Source organism: Bombyx mandarina, chromosome 18 (genome assembly GCF_030267445.1).
Source record: "Bombyx mandarina strain Sakado chromosome 18, ASM3026744v2".
NCBI lineage: Eukaryota > Metazoa > Arthropoda > Insecta > Lepidoptera > Bombycidae > Bombyx > Bombyx mandarina.
The window spans coordinates 6,642,006-6,660,672 of NC_143224.1; the positions used below are offsets into that span (position 1 = coordinate 6,642,006).

At 33.8% G+C, this 18,667-nt stretch overlaps 1 protein-coding gene across 6 annotated transcripts in view; it reads left to right on the top strand.

The window, feature by feature from the left end:
- Positions 1–18,667, top strand: part of LOC114249098 (Ankyrin-repeat, SH3-domain, and Proline-rich-region containing Protein) — a 141,469-nt gene that overhangs the window by 111,666 nt on the left and 11,136 nt on the right. For all 6 annotated transcript variants that reach the window (XM_089734629.1, XM_089734624.1, XM_089734623.1 and 3 more), the window contains exon 5: positions 11,955–12,127. In XM_089734629.1, the coding sequence (XP_089590755.1) occupies positions 11,955–12,127 (173 nt within the window). The remainder of the gene's footprint in view (positions 1–11,954; positions 12,128–18,667) is intronic.

Genomic DNA, 18,667 nt, shown 5'->3' on the forward strand with positions numbered 1-18,667 from the left:
CGATTTGAATAATATATTTTTTGATTAGCACAAAATGTATTTAATATAAAAAAATAAAAAAATTGACGCGCATGCTCTCACTACTCGTGGGTGATCGGTTTCAAATATAAAGTTTTTAAAACAGCAAGTAGTTTTTTTAATTTATCAAAGTAAAATGGATATCGCCCACTTTAAAAACATTTATTATCTTATTATGGCCTATTAGCTTTGAGAGTCTTTTTAATTAATATTCCATCTAAGATAAGTCAATTATTGAATCTTAAATGCTATTGGTAATGGTAGTGGTTATGTTGTTCAGTATTCTAATTTAAACAAATAATAAATATATAATATATTTCTACAAAAAAATCGTAATTACGTCGCAAACGTAGACAAGGACCTTCTTCTTATTGCTTTTGAGACGCTGTAACCAACAATCTATCCATGACCTTAGTGTACAAATCTTTACTAAATATGAAGCATTAATTAGTATAATTTGCTTGAAACACTAAAGATCACCGAATGCCATTCAAATGTCAGCCTAGACGTTCCTCAATGAAGACTCGCTTCGGATTCCGATGTTAATTAAGTGCCACCAGTTTAACTACTATTGGATTCTGGTTTGGATTTTATCAAAGATATTAATTTGATTTTGAGGCATTGACACAGAATAATATTTAGCAAAATAATGAGAATTGCTTACTGCGTATTAAAAAGTAATTATATTTAAGTAACATAACCAATTCACGTAGGTATGTAACATGTTAATTAATATAGAAATATATGAAATTTTAAGATAATAATTATTAAGCGGAATCTACTAAGTGTTCCTAAGACGTTAAAAACTATTACTAAAATCACCGTAGGAGATGAGCTTGAAAAGCTTTCGATAAAAATACATACCCTTAAAGGCGTAACTTGTTAAAGTTCCTTAATTTATATTCGACACATCGCGTTTAATGGGGAAAACAAAGTGATTCCTTGGACCCTGATTTGTTAAACACGAGACCAGGTGTGTTTTAGTGAAGATTTCTAAATAATAATTACTACTTTACATTTTTATGATTGAATTACGATAACGTTATAGTAAATTGGAGTGATTTAACTACATACATACAAGAATCACCTTCGAATTTTAGACTATTTTGTGATCTGTTGTTATTGTAATAATCTAGTTTTGTTCACATAAACATTATTAGTATACATATATTCTAGAAAATCATTATGGGATGAAAGGAAAATAAGGCAGAAACTACGATTATAAATTTGTGGAAGTATTTTACGTCATTTTCGAAGAGTCGTCTTCATGACTTCATGACGCACTCTAATGAATAATAAATAATAGTGTTTTAATATATGTATTATACTTCAAGTTACCATAGCACCACCACCCTGAATATTTCTGCCGTGAAGCAGTAATGCGTTTCGGTTTGAAGGGTGGGGCAGCCGTTGTAACTATACTTGAGATCTTAGAACTTATATCTCAAGGTGGGTGACGCATTTACGTTATAGATGTCTATGGGCTCCAGTAACCACTTAGCATCAGGTGGGCTGTGAGCTCGTCCACCCATCTAAGCAATAAAAAAAAAATATGTTTAAATATTTAATTATTATTCAATCCATTATTTTTGTTTAGTATTTTTTATATATAAGAGAACTTGATTGATCATTTAATTTAGAATTTGTTTTTATAAAGTAAAACTTCATTCATTTAGAAATCTTGTTTCAAGCAGGCAGGCGGTATTGATGTTGTTCATGTCTATGGGGTCCGATAAGCCGGTGAAGTGAACAGCAGGTGGTCTGTGACTTCTTTCACCCTCTTAAGCAAAAAAACGGTGTATTTAACGTTATTGTAGTTTGTTTTTTTACTGTCATCAAAGGTAGACTATTATACGCTATTGTTTTTTAGGAACGATTGATTTAGTAACGAAGCTTTTTATTTATTGGGGTTATATGAAAATGTATTAATTCAAAGTACATCAAGTATGGTTCAAGATATCAATTTTTTTCGAGACATCGGAAAAGATTTTAAGTCGATTGATTTTTGTGCTTTTCTTTTTCTAGAATATGTCCCTTTAATACTGTAAATTAATAATTAAGTAACAGTTTCCTTAATTAATATAGGTACCTACATTAATATAATCATGAAATTCTTCGAATGTTTTGAATTGTTTGTAATGTATATTTTATTGTGTTTTAGTCAAAATTAACGGCAAGGAAACGGAGCAAAGCTGTAAGCCCAATCGCTTTACGAAGGATACCATAAGATTGTACGATTTGGGGGCTTATATCAAGCTGGGTTTTATCTCACATTCAACCAAATATCCAATTACTTAGAAAAGCTTCTGTGCTCAAATAAGCATTCTTTTAAGATGGCCGTCGTTATAATAACAATAAAGTCAGCATTTCTAATGATAAATGTTTTTATTTATGTACATTTCTTGACTTTTGCAAATCTCTTCAATACATTTGATTTGATGTTATATAAATAAGAAATTCGTGGTTTATTTTTTTTAAATACGTGTTGTCTAATGTGGGTAGATAGCGTTATTAGATATTTTCAAGGGCTTGATTATTTATACACTCAAAAAGAAACTAAATTGTGTTCGAAGGTTGCATTTTAAAGGTCCTTAAATACCATTAACGTTAGTATGGTGGATGAGCTCTCAACCCACTTGGTGTAACTTTTTTGGAGTCTAAACACATCGAAACGTAAAAAAACGCCGTCCGCCTAAAGATCTAGGTTTAAATCTTTTTTATATAATGACGATATTGCGTTTTTTTTGCATCCACGACAAAAAAAAACAGAACGGCAATCTAGAACACTGGTACGTTAAGCACTAAATAAGTTTTCTCACTGAGTTTCTCGCCGTATCTTCTCAGTGGGTCGCCTTTCCGATCCGGTGGTAGATTCTGCGAAGCACTGCTTTTGCTAGGGCCAGTGTTAGCGACACTCCCAGTTTGAGCCCTGTGAGCACACCTACACGTCAAGGAGAAGCTGAAATAGCCTCTCAAGGCTATCAGGATAGGTAGGAAAAAAAAACTAAATAAGTTACTAAGCTTAATTACGATATTCGTGACTTCGCCAAGATAGAATACATTGTCATCTATTACACAACATTGTCTACTTCGTGGAAGTAATTCATTAATATTTGTTTGACACTTACAAAGTTGCTACCTTTAAGCACAATGTTTAAGTAATGTAAATTAAGTAATCAAGCGGGATATTTATCCTACACCCTCGGAAACTTTGAAAACTATTGTGTAATTCGAAATATTTGAAATCTTCCGTTAAAATACAAACTATGCTATAATTATTGTTCTTAAATATACACAAAGACGCATTATAGGATGTACCGTTGAGTGTTTAATAGTTTTAATGAAGACGTTACTAGGCTCGGCCCAAAGCAACAAGCGCTCATAAAACAACCTTGCCTAGCCCAAAATATAATTACACGGAGCTACCTCGTAGCAAATTTATGTTTACGCCGTCACGAACTAAGCCCGACTAGTAATTGACAGAATGAAGTATTTAAGTAGCCAAACTGGGTATTTTCACTTTTTTTTTATTGAACCTTATTGTAGTTCGGATAAAGTACATATTTGTTTTACAAGTGTAGGGACACGTAAGCGCTTGCGCATGCAATTATTGCATTACGCTGCACCAGTTGCCCGGCGCCGGTCTTTTGGTAACACATGTACCATCTTACGGAATAAACGGTGTCATTCATTACTGTGTATTAGTTCTTTATTATTGACGTCACAATCGGTAACAACATCTACAGAAGTGACCCAAAACTGGTGACACCGAGAACTTCATATGAAACGAAAATTGTGATTAATAATGACGACACTATCAACTCCGGCAACTCAACTAGCATTGTCGCAGACTTCAGCGGACATTATGGCGATCTCACTATCGACACGTATACCAGAATACCGAAAAACAAGGTCCTCTCAATTTTGCTGTTTGTCTATATGTTTGAATAATAATAAAAAACTACTATCTGGAATTTCATATATATACAAATATACGGTACATTTTCCGAGGTCACTTCTCCCCCGTACTAATCCGACTCCCGAATAAATTTTCCTCCGTAGTATCGGAGCAGACGCTGTGTCACCTTTCGAGATTCATGGCACGACGATTAATAAGAGTTCTTTAAATCAACCTGGCTTACCATGTATTACTTTTTTGAATGCATGATATCCACGGATAGCAATAATCATTTCTTACGTCGCCAACTCCAGATAAATTTGACAGCAATTAAAAAACGATATGTCTTCTTCAAAGTCAGTAAACAGTGTATTATTGAGGTGCCAACTATAATTTTTAAAAAGTTTCAACACTCGAAACTTCCTGGATTCACAGAATATGGATAAATAAACAAATAAACTTCTATATTTGTGTAGATTATTCTGAATGAGGAGATATTAATAGATATGTGTAAATGTTATATTATTATAATATGTACAGCGTTGTATGATATATATTATATACACTATGGGTGTGTATGTATATATAAATAAATAAATAAATAATAAATATAAATATTTACTAACAATCACGCCATGTTAACTGGTCCCGTGCTAAGTTCGTAAAGAACTTGTGTTACAAGTACCAGATAACGGAAATAAATATAATATTTTTATTATACACATACATATATTTAATATACACCCATAACCCTGGAAAGACATTTATATTTATCATACAAATATCTTCCCTTGGCGGGATTCGAACCCGCGACCCCCTTGTGTAGTGACCATGTCACTTACCACTACACCAGACGACCGTTTAAATGTGTAATATGTGTATAATAGTTTATTATTCTTATTTTTCTCTTTTCAAAAAGGAATGCATCTACCACAGGACTTTCTACACAGTCCTTGATTGACTGTTAGAGAATGCCTTAGGCATTAAGTCCGCCACTGTACTTTTATGCATAAAGTTAAGTAAATAAATAATTAAAAAATAGATTTCAGGTTTAGTATTGTGCCCGAACACAAAATATTAAATCACATATGTTCACTACAGTTAGATCGCAAAAATTATCCCTTTAATAGTTCAGTCAATAGTTCAGCACATAAAACATAAGGTATATGTATGTATTTACTGGTGGTAGGACCACTTGTGAGTCCGCACGGGTAGGTACCACCGCACCGCCTATTTCTGCCGTGAAACAGTAATTCGTTTCGGTTTGAAGGGTGGGGCAGCCGTTGTGACTATACTGAGACCTTAGAACTATATCTCAAGGTGTGTGGCGCATTTACGTTGTAGATGTCTATGGGCTCCAGTAACCACTTAACACCAGGTGGGCTGTGAGCTCGTCCACACAACTAAGCAATAAAAAAAAGATCTATCTGTATCTATAATGTATCTATTATACACATTCATTAAAACAAATTAAGTTACGTAGCTGGAATATAAAATTATTCTGTTGATCGTAAATTTTCCTCAAAGCCCCTAAAGTTTTTGATTGTTTTTCCTTTAGAAAAACACTGAAAAGTTGGTTTTATATCGTTATCTAATGCCATGAAAGAAAGGTATGCCGTGGCTTCGTACCAGTCAACAAGCGATACCGATGACGCATCGACTATACTTAGGAAAATCGATATCAACCGCTATGTTATTTTGTTATTTAACTCCCTTTAAAGGGTTCGGAGTTGTTATAGAAAATCAAAAGTTGTTATTTTTTCGAAAGCCTGAGTGAAAACTGTTGAAATTTTATAAGAGCTTTGTAGCAATGAAACGGATGGATATTTTATCTTATAATTTGAGCATGATATAAAAACAACAGCATATTATATTGGTATATTTGATGAAAATGCATCTACAGTAAGATTGGTTTGAAATATTAGAACTTCATCTTACAGTTTTATCTACTGAAATAAAAATGCTACTGAATCTATAAAATATTAACGTTTTAAAAACTAATAAAGGATTTAGTAATTTTAATAGCAATTGTTTTAAAATTTGTATTTTTTTAAAAATTGTTAATAAATTGCATAGTAATATTTATACAATGATAATATAATAAATCTGATAAATAATAAAGGTTTTGCTTGTTTGCTCATTGATCAGTGGTATTAGTTGGTGCAAGCCAGTCTTCTTTGACCCTCAAAAATGACGGAGACGTGCCACCAGACAAGATCAAAACGTGGGCTAAAGCTGTTGAGATTCAACCTATATTTTTCTTTAAGTAATCCTATAAAATTGAAGTTCTAATGATGTTTTCGATGCCTCCAATGAACATTACTCTAACTCAAAATTTTGAAATTTTGGTTTTCCACGCAAATCGCTTCACTATGTTAAAAGTATTACAATTAATCATTATTGAACGGGTTCGAAGCAAGAGTTAATCAGCTAGTTACACAAAAAAAACCATAAATATATCTGCAATAATAAAGATTTTATCAACTTTTTTCGTTTAAACGCTCTTCTTGTAAATCTACGAATTTGGAGTTAGCGTAGTGTTCATTGGAGGCATCGTTTCGATGTAAAATATGATAATACAATATGGGAATATTAGCGAAACCGTTGTTTTTCATTTGTACGTAATCGAGTTGAAACTTCCATTTGTTCTCGTCCCTAAACATTAGTCTATGTCAGTAGTGGCGTTTTTGCGGGCGCTCCCATATCTGCTATTGGCCACAGTAACAGTATCCGCAGCGTATCAACTTAAAACATATTGGCCATAAAAAATTACAAGCTCTATTTTTTTAAGTAAATTATTTGGCAAACCTATTTTACATTCCTGACAGGATTGGATTTGCTTGGCTCTAGAGAAATAAGCTTGGGTGTTCAGATTGGCAAACTTAAATACATGTAAATGCACTTCAGGATTATACATCATAATTATGCTCGTTGGAAGTAGTGGTATCGTGAACAATATTATAGTCATGTGTGGTACTGCTGAGAGATATGTAAAAAATTGAGCTTGTGTACTGCAACATTTATTCCTCTATATCAAAAAGCGGGAATTAGCAGAGTGGTTAAGCTTAACGCACTGTTGCGGCTAATCACTATACAAGTTTTGCCTCATTACGCTGATTGGGCGCGACCCATTCCGGTTTGAACTGTTGACTGTACCTGAATATAGGTAATGGGTACATCAATCAAGCTATAAACTTTACCTTTTTCGACTATGTACTTTTTATTGAGGTAGTTAGTATATCGCTACATAGTATAAAACAAAATCGCTTTTTCTGTCCCTATATCTGTCTGTCCCTATGTATGCTTAAATTTTTAAAACTACGCAACGGATTTTGATGCGGTTTTTTTAATAGATAGAGTGATTGAAGAGGAAGGTTTATATGTATAATAACATCCATTAAATAGTGGAGAAATCAATAATAAATTACAGTATCCGAAGCGAACCGAGGGCGGATCGCTAGTATTTTTGTATAAATAACTTTTTAAACTTATTTGACTTTATTTACACAAGCGGTCTCTCCGCTTAAAATTATCGCTGTCGAGTATGCTATGGCACTATGTAATTTAATCTTAGAATAAAATAATTATGAATTAATTAATTAATACTTTGTTTTTAATGAGTTAAATTTGTGTGACCGTATAAACAACAGCTATACACATCTTTTATCAATACTATGAAATTAATAACTCCTATAGACAATATTTAATGCATATCATTTTTTTAAATAACGTGAAAAACGAATTCGTGTGCAAATAAAAACATCTGACTGGCTTTATCTCGCATGTATCAGATGGTTTGTTAATTAATAACGTTTCGATTATTTTAAATTCAAAATCTTATGTGACTACTTTTTTAAATGTTTTTTTATTGCTTAGATGGGTGGACGAGCTCACAGCCCACCTGGTGTTAAGTGGTTACTGGAGCCTACATCCACAACGTAAATGTGCCACCCACCTTGAGATATAAGTTCTAAGGTCTCAAGTATAGTTAGAACGGCTGTCCCACCCTTCAAACCAAAAAGCATTACTGCTTCACGGCAGAAATAGGCAGGGTGGTGGTACCCACCCGCGCGGACTTACAAGAGGTCCTACCACCAGTAATTACGCAAATTATAATTTTGCGGGTTTCATTTTTATTACACGATGTTATTTTTTCACCGTGGAAATCAATCGTGAACATTTGTTGAGTACGTATTTCATTAGAAAAATTGGTATCCGCCTGAGATTCGAACACCGGTGCATCGCTCAACACGAATGCACCGGACGTCTTATCCTTTAGGCCACGACGACTTCTACTACGTCCTCAAAGTATTATTCAATCGCATTTGTGAGGTTCAAAACGTTCACCTGTTTTCGTGTCGATCGCAAATATAACATGAAATACCCATACCAACAAGGCAAGCTTATATCGAAACACTCTCCCGTCACAGTCGTTCGATACTAGTACTATATCAGTTCTCCCCTGAAGTGTTAACAATATCTACAAAAAGTTTTCACTCAATCGAGTGAACGAAACACCCGTGGTCTAAAAAAAAGGTGTGTATTTTGTGTCTAATTATAAATTTGCGAATTAGTAGTGCGTACCGCTAGCCCACACTGATAGGTTTCATCATTGTGGCTACCTCTATCTAGTTTGAAGAGCAGTGCTATTGAGGCTTCAACCTCATATTCAAGAGGCGGCATTCACATCTGTCAGATCCGGTAATTACTATGCAGTAGGTACTACTGGACGAGGACGCAAGGGGATTTAACCGTCTAGTTCAAATAAAAAAAAAATACATGGAAAAACCGACTAAGTAAAAATATTAAAATTAGAATATAAAATTATGTTCATGAAAGTCAAATAATGTCTATAACCGTTAAGGTCGCTTGTGTTTATTTCCAGATAATTTCTATGTTATGTGTTGGCTGCACCGCCGTACCCAAATATCTGTTGTAAAGTAACACGCCGTCCAGTTACTGCTTAGCATGGCATAGTCCGTAAATTCTGCCCATCAATCATCTTCCTCATCTGTCTAGCTAATAAAAAATTAGCTTAAAATCGTTCACCTAGTAACATGTCATAGATTGATTAAGTTTTGCAAATTTTGAGAGAGAATATTACTGTAAATTTTATTAGACGATTTTGATAATTCAATTTGAACTAAGTATTTCACAATAGCTGTAGGAAAACCTAATTTCGTAGAAGCATCATAAAGTTTCTTTTACTAATAACGTCGGCGCTGACCTCATAAGTCTTACAGAGCGAATGTATTGGCTTATTGCGTGACAGTAGAGAACAACTGAAAACACGCAAAGCAAGAAACGAATAGGAAAAACTATTACGGTTTTTAGTGACTTAATGTTGGGCGCAGCTTAAGATCGTAAGATTAATGAATCGTAATATAATGTAATAAGCTTAAGTCTTCAATAATTATAGGAATTAGTTATATCTGTATTTAGATACGCCCTTCGCGTTGACAAGAAATTTACCTTCCTAAACACGTTTTTGGGATGTTTATTATAAAAGGTATGGGTATAAAATCATAGCTTTTTTAGTATTTTTACAAGTACTAAGTCATGAAATGAAAGCTGCAGTGTGTATTTATGCGTTGACGATACGTACCTAGTATTTATTTTTAGACAAAAAATCTTTTCTTGTTAAAATTAATAATTAAAAAGTCAAGAATAAAACAAAATAAAATCATTTAAAAATTTAAGATTCTAAAAAAACTTTCATGACAATACTAACGCTTAGAAATCGAAGATGAAATTAATATTTGTGGACTTCTATTGGTATAATCAAATACTTACCTATACCAATATACAAATTCTTGAAACGTTTTTACGAAATTTAAGGAAATCTTTTTTATTTATATTTCAATTGTTTTTTTAGACATCAAGACAGACAGTACAAGTAGTATAGCATAAGTATAGCACAAGCACAAGAAGTATAGCAGACAAAACGTTGAATTACGTACTAAAAGCAAAATACGTTTCTAGAAGGGTGTTGTTAAATCAATTTGGTAGGGTCCGCGATCCGCACGATCGTGATACATTTGGCAGAGAAATATTCTATTATCCGGGACGCCTACTGGCAGTCTTTTGTTTTTGAATCATCTTTTCGTTCGACAAAAGTGTGGCTTCCGAGGTCTGATTACGTGACTTGACTCCGAGAAGTCTACATTGAAATTATAATTAGATGAATAGCTTAAAATAGACTAAATAAATTGAAACGTTCATTCTAGTGCCTATAATCACAAATTTCGCCAAGGCTACACTAAAAAAATAATATTAATAAAGACAAACAATATTTAATCTATTCTCTTTATTGATTTAATGTATCTTTTATGCATTATTTTAAAAAAATATTAGTATTGTGCACTTCTTCTCTATATTCTCTATAAGTGTGGCAAATTTCATACTCTTCCGTCCGCGCAATTTTCGTAAAAAGGGATACAAAGTTTTTGCTTCACGTATTAAGATATAGATATACGGACGTATAACGTATTTTTTTAACGTATTTAATTTACTATTAAAAGGATTTTTCTTCTGGTTTTATTCATCTTAAAGATAATGCTATTAATACTATCCGTTCGCAATTTCGAAATCTACCAAAAAAAAATCGCACTTAATATTAATGTTTCCTCTTTAAAAACATATTACTGAATGATGAAGTCCTTATTCTGACGAACAGCGCCCCTCCTACAGATGGAGCCCGTTTTATTGTCTTCTGTAATTGAAAGGACTGAGGTATTTCCCTCTTCGCCGCTCTGAATGTGCCCCAGCTGTGTCCTTGCCCGCGCAAATGGCATTTTTGCTGCATAATGTGACATAATTTTATATTATGTTCTTAACACAGAAACTACAGAGTTGTTTAGTTTGTTTACAGCTGACAAAATACTACGCTACCATTAACTAAGAGGTCTACTTCAGACTGATATTATGAAAAGGAATGACTGCCTATGAATAGCTATTAAAACGATACATGAAGCATGAAGCATACATTAAACTTCAAGCTAAAACCCATAGAATTTGAGCTCTTCTTTGTAACTGTAAATAGGTGTAATGAGGAGAAGCGTAGGAAATTTCCGACAAGTAATATTTCGTCATGCGGAACGTGAAGGGAATGAAAAGTAAATTGCTACATTAAGTACAACGAGCAAGTTAGATACGCACTTCCAAGATTTCCTCACTTCACCACTCTCACTATATATTTTTGAGATAGTTTATTGACTTGGAGTTTTCAATACAAAAAAAATGCAGATATTTTCTAACATAAAATCTTTCTTAAAATCTATTTTGCAATTATACAGTGGCCTGCAATTTAAACGTTTTCTCTTCTTATACCCTGGTCAGAGTGGTCGTGATTGCGCTGATGATGCACACGCAGAAGCATTATGTCCCCAATTTTTTCTAGGATTGTCCTCCTCCCGATGCGTTTCCAGATTTGTATTGTTTAATATTTATGTCCTAATATGAACGTTTTATATGTTTATTGTTAATAGGCAATTTATTATAAATTAAAATATAAAGTCTGTTCATACATTTATGGAAATAAAAAAATCGGTTTTTAGTTTAACATCCCGCTGGGAGTGATAAGCGTTGGAGTAGGGAATAGGGTTTTGAAATCTGAATAGGAATCTGGACGTTTCCAATTTTTGTATCTACAGGGAAACCTTAGTGTTTTTTATTTTGTATCGTACGTTTCATTGGAAGTATTTTGACGATTTATTTAAAACAATCCCGTGATTTCATTTCCCCCACCTGAAGCCGTTGCGTCCATCAACAGTCCGTCTGTGGCCTCATTGTTTTCAACGCCCACCTGACTTTGAGAACACTTTTGCATAGTTTTCCCAAAGAGGTATGACAAGTCTTTCAAATGTGATTGGCTTAGGAATTAGATTAGGAAATAATACTTAGAGATGTGGCGTACTTGTATCCTTAGTATCGCTCAACTGAATTACAAATAGAAGCAGTAGCAAAAAGAATATTTCTATGCATATAATCATGTAAGAATTTCTTGACAAAATTATAACTTTAAGTATATTGTATACAGCTAGTGACCTGGAGTCAATACGAGCTCTCTTCAATGAAAAAGAAAAGGAGCTGTCATTGGCAGTGGCCAAAGTGGAAGAGCTGACAAGACAGCTAGAAGAACTGAGAAGAGGTAGAGTCCAGCCGGCACCACCTTCCGCACATGAATTGGATAAGTTGAGGCGGGAACTTATGGTGAGTAATTTCATAGATATAATTTAGTATTACCTAACTATGTAATTTATACGACTAAAAATGCCAAGCGGTGATAATTATAGATCTGAGTTCCATTAAGTCCAGTTTTACTTTAGTTAACTAGCGGACCGCTCCGGCTCCGCTCGGGTCTTTAAGAAAAAAATTAACGATATTTGACGTTGTTTTATTTTTTTAAATAAAAGAACACTTATTGTGGCATAACTATAATAGTTAGATATATGCTGTCGCGACACTTTTTGGAAATAATAACGTGTTCTACAAAGTCGTAGTACATTATTTTATTCTGTCATCAATAGTTTTCGCAGGGCACGCGATGTAAAGAATATTTTAGGTAATTTTTTTACACCTTGGCTTACATTATTGAAGTTTTAGTAAGGATTACTAATTTTTTTCAAGAAATCTTATAGCCTATGTCACTCGGGAATAGTGTAGCTTCCAAACAATGAAAGAATTTCATCATCATTTTCGCAGGGCACGCGATGTAAAGAATATTTTAGGTAATTTTTTTACACCTTGGGTTACATTATTGGAGTTTTAGTAAAGAACCCTAATTTTTTCAAAAAATATTATAGCCTATGTCACTCGGGAATAGTGTAGCTTCCAAGCGGTGAAAGAATTTTTCAAATCGTTTCAGTAGTTTCAGAGCCTATTCAATACAAACAAACAAAAAAAAATTTCCTCTTTATAATATTAATAATAATAGTATAGAAGTATCACAGTGATTACTTGTTTTAACTTAATTAATCCAGGACAGTAACGGCTCTCTGTCTATAAAATGAAATACGAAACGAGCGGCCATTTCGGTTACTGATGCTTCCTTTACCTTGCCAAATTAACTTACATCCTTCATCAAGTCGATCAGTTCATCCCTTGTCAACGTCTATAGCGGATCGGTGAGCATGATTCGGACAATTTAAAACTTGTTATCGATGTTCGGAAATTGAAGTAAAATTTCCAAAATGCGCGTTCGGTCTATTGAGTCTTCCGGTTGTAACCAGATTGATCCGGTTCAGTTAACCGTTATTTGGTGTAAATATCGTGTAATGATTGATTGATGGCTTGATCTGGTGTTTTCAAACATTGTACACTTTGCTTATTCCAGGGGTGTAAGATTTTCATTTTTTTTTAAATATTTAAATAATTTTTGTTTTCGTGATTACTTTTATTTTTAAATTACTTAACCACCGTACTCGCTGTAGTATATACATATAATAGTATAATTTAAATATATGTATACGACCATATACCTACTACTAGTATAGCTTAGAAATTACGTTACCAAACTTGGTTAGATTTAGCCTCCCTCTCTGAAAGATTGTCTTATTACATTTTTGTTTTTGTCTTAATTAAATAACGATATAATATGAGTCCCTTTTTCTTGTATCTACTTTTATGTCATGTTTAAATAAAAAAAAATTGATCATTAAAGATAATTTAAAAGCAATCATTTTTAACTTGGCATGCTAAGTCAAGATGCTTTTTCGAATAATTTCATAAACAAATCGCTCTTTATGAACTAACTTTTTAGACAATGGGTATAATAATATAAAATAATGAGTAAAAATAAAGATAAACATAGCCACGGCCAAAAACGTATTAAAGTTGGGCTGGAAGACGATTCTTCCAAATTCAGCCCGTTTAATCAAATTCGACTCAATTAATGCAAAGTTAGTTACTTCTAGAGCACTTAGGCATCAAGACGTAAATAGCGTTGCCTACTTTGAGACATGTGGTTGTAATTTATACTGTACTAGCTGACCCGGCTGACTTCGTAGTGCCTCAATCGATAAATAAAAGACCTAAACTTTTGTATAAAATAAACTTAAAACAAACAATAGGAATCCGTCCGACGGGAGACACATCAAAGGGGAAACAGAATTGCTATTTTTATTTAATTCTGAGCACTTTCATATTTTTATTTACTTTTTAAACCTTCTCCGGACTTCCACAAATAAGTCAAGACCAAAATTAGCCAAATCGGTTCGGCCGTTCTCGAGTTTTTGCGAGACTAACGAACAGCAATTCAATTTTATATATATAGATATAGATTAGAATAGCTTCGATAGCTGTAAAATACCATGAAGGGAAGGTTTCTCACCGAGCAGACGCCATTGTCTCAGTAGTGTATGTTGATGTTCGGAAATTCTTAAAATCCATTAAGTAAGCTTATCTTGTAAATGTCGTTAACGTTTCTGTCAGATTTCTTCTATTCTATGATAGCTATCGCTACATTATATTGGGATTTTAATAGTATATAATATATTCAAATGTGAATAAATAATTCATTTTTGGAAAAAATAACAGGACGCTGGTACCAACTCGTGCGGTGTGCGTGATCGCAACACTCATTACCGAAATCATAGCGAAGTGACAGGTCGTATATCCGTTTAATGTAATGTTTAAGAGCTAGTCCTTTGGCCCCTTGTATGTTTACATTCAGGTTTACTACGATTTAGGATTGTATTGCCCTTAATCTGGGCTCTGAATGGATTTTTTAATTAGCTAAAGTTTACAGATAAGCTCGTGAGTTTTTCCTTGAGCAGTTACCGAAACCCACTGACATTAAAAATTAAATAACATTGCTCATTAAGATTGAAGTTCCGATTGTATTGCTACAATGGTCCTCTCTACTTTTTATCAGACCCAATGATTAAATCTCTCTCATCTTACATACACGAGGCTTTATGGTCGAAGATGCTTAAGGTGGCGCCAAAAATGGTAGTGTTCTACTCGCTGAACAACTCTCCTGCAATTTCGTCTGACGCTCGATCCCCGCTCGCGACAAAACTCGGGGAAGGTAGAGGTATTCGGTTAAAATTACAACCCGATGCGCTATTATTTGAAGCACGTCTGGCCGACGAAGTTGTCAAAGACGACTACATCAGGTGACACGGCACGGCAACCTGTCAGGCCGCCCCAGTCAGAGCGGCTGGTGCCCCGAAATAAGCGCTAGGCCAGAACTAGCTTGCCGGGTCAAAACGTAATACACCGGTTGCTCTCCAACAGCTATGTTGGTCTGGTATTGCAGTCCAACAGAGTGACGGTACTGCATCACAATGGCCCGAGGCACGCTTGCTTGATTGTTTATTAATGTCATCAATCGATACGATACGATAATCAATTAACAATGCACGCGCATAGTTTAAACTGACACGAGTGCCAAGTAGGTTGAGATCGCGAACGGTCATATCTTGGACTTGAGACATTGGTTTAGTACTATTTCGCGAGATAAGTGAGCTAAATTTGATATAATCAATCATCGTTCTCACTCGATAATAAGTAAATACTGGGGTCATTAATTATTATTATAAATTCTTAAAAATTTAAGTGCCCAGTTCGATTAATGAATACTGTATCTTGAAGGTGAACCAAAGCGCTTATAATCATCTCTAGTGAAAACCTGAAAAAGAAAGTATCAATAGGAATATTAACATAGTATAAGTAGCGTACCGGTCGACCAGAAATTTGACTTTACTGAATCGATTAACTGAAAATTTTGTGCTTTAGTTATTGGTACATACGAGAAAGTGTCTCATATTTGTATAATCAACGTCCAAATGAGTTAGTTCAACGAACAAACGTATTAAAGTAAACAATTATTTCAATAACTTTCTTATAAATTTAATTTTCTTGTAAGACAGCTGGCTTATAAAATACAAATTACATCTTTACATTTGACACTGACCTATTTTTTGTTATGTAGGTATTCCAAAACATTAGCGACCATGAATGTTGTTTATATGCAAACATTGGTTGCCAAAATTATGTTTATAACAACACTATAATTAATGTATGTGAACGCTGTAAATTATATTGGGTTAACGATAAATCTGAGTTCAGTGGCTATGTTAAATTTTGCAGTTTTGTTTTATGCATGTGGAGTTGGGCTGAACACTTAGCAAGGTGAAATAATAATAGATGGAGTAGGACAATGACGGAATGCTAGCCAAGATTAGGTCGTAGAGGTATCGGAAGATTTATGACATGCTGTACCGATGACATAGTTAGGACGACGGGGCACACGTGGTTGAGAATGGCGAGCGATCGAGCATTATGGCATATAAAAGGGGAGGCATATGCCCAGTAATGGGTATCTAAGGATGGTGATTAGGTATTATAAGTATCAAAGGTATTTTTGACCCGATTCTAATTTCTGTTTGAAAACAATTCAGACACGGAAAAAAAACAAGTTTGCGATTTTGATTAATAATAATTTAATGCTTATTTCACATTCCATAACCAATTTAAAAAATGAAAATATTGATGTCAATACTGAACACGGTCATGAAAGCATAAAAAACTGTAAAAATCCAAAGGCATTACTCTAACCTTTTTTTATTTACTAACTTCATTTTTGATGTAGTAAATCTCAAAACTTACCAATACTTTGTCGTCGCTTAATAAATTATTAAACATTTTGGTCCACTTTAACAATTGGTTATATATTTTCCACATTGCAAATCAATGGTCTATTTGATTTTTGATAAAGACCACACCGTAAAGGTTTGATTACAATATCTGATAGTTCAAAATTTTTACCATTAAATGTGGTATTCCAATACTTTTAGCTGCCTGGCTACAATCTTCAGGTAATAGATTTATCAAGGCTGCTTGAAAGTATACTCTTCGAAGTATAGACGCAAACCTAACTAGAGAACCACGTCACAGGTCTAATTTTGTTGTTCGTTACGATGCCAAAGCTTGATCCAAACAACTATTTGACAATTCAGTTATTGATACGACATTCAAGAAGGAATATCGTTTGACGTTGACCTTAAATACATTATGTGTAAAGGAAATATTAGTGCGAATCAGTCGGTATCAAAACTTATACCTTTATAAGATCAAGCCTGTTATAGTGATTGTTTTGTGACATCCTGATCTAAAATAGTGGATAATTGGACAAACAGTAAGTGTAAACTATTTTTAAATAGATTCGAATTAAAACCAGATTTGATTAAAAAAGTAGCATCAAATAAAGTTTTATTTATTAAGTACTTTACATCTACCATCATTATTGTTTTTTCACGAGTTCAAAAAAGTTATTGAATATGCCGGATTTGTACAGTACAACTGATAGAGCAACCCTTTCGATAAGTGTCGTGAAGTGACCGAAAATATCACCGCGTGATCCGGGTCGAGGTGAAAAGTTCAGTGCGACGCAACGCGTTGGGAAATCGTATTATTCTATTTGCTACTTGCAGTGACCGTTTCTGTTTGATTATGTTCCATTTGAGTCTTAACATTAAACCCTTTTCGCGCTTTTATTCTTCACAAACTAATTTGTTTTGTTCTTTAAAAGAAAAAGATTTTAGTAGACAATTACGTAAAAATGGTGTACGTAGTAATCAAATATGTGCAGCAGCTACCACAAAATCATAGACTATGCGGTAGCTGCTGGAATTTTTCAGGGAAAATAAAATTCGGATCGAAAATAATTTATTACATACGAGTATGTTGTTGCCAAATTCGACTTAGTCTATCCTGGTAGTAAAACTTATTGTAAACACGGAAGGGTTTTTATGTGTACCGGTACGAACGATGGCGCAGTCGTATTACAATATTATTGAGAGCACCGCTTTATGGGTTCAAGGCGGGTGGAGGCATTCTCTTGATTTCTATGAATTCCGGTAATTGCCTAACACCAGGTGAAGTGTGAGCTTTTGCGCCAATCTCGTGTAATAAATCAAAATTACAGTTTCACTTTGGGTTATTTATTGTTTGTCGTCGATCCGTTTCAGAAACAGTAAGGTATTGGATTAAGAAAACAAAAGAATAAGAAGGTTATTCACTATTTTTGAACTATTGCGATAAATAATATTTATGACTAGCTCTTGCCCATGACTCCGTCCGCGTGGAATAGTTACTTTGGCATAACGCTAAATTTAACCCCCACTTCATTTACGTAGAAAGTGAAAATATTTTTGATTTATAGAATGTTAAGGAGCTATTTAAACCCCTATTTTGAAACATTCTTTATTGTTTCTCCACTTGTATTGGCCTTATCGTGATGTGATATAGCTTATAGCCTTCCTCAATAAATGGGTTATCTAACACTGAAATAATTTTTCAAATCGGACCAGTAGTTCCTAAGATTAGCGCGTTCAAAAAACAAACTCTTCAGCTTTATAATATTAGTATAGATATAGGTGGTATATTTGAGAGTTCATTATAGTAGAATTACTTAAAATTAATTGATTTATTATTTAAAAGTGAATTCCTCATTAAATTTAACTTTATCAAGAGTCGAATGATTTATTAGGCCTATCTGGCTTTATTTAAGATCACAGTTTGATGTAACAGAGCGAAAACCCCCCAATAGGCTACAGCCATTATCCTTCAGTGCCAAGGGACGGCATATCTTCCTTGCAGATTAATAACATTGCTTTGGATGGATCTTAGCTGCTTAATTCGCTCGTTGTCTAAATATACGGAGCCAATTTACGGAATCACCTAAGAAATTAAAGTGGCTGAAGGGGCAACTTTAAATGAGCGAAAATTTATTTTGAATGGCTTAGA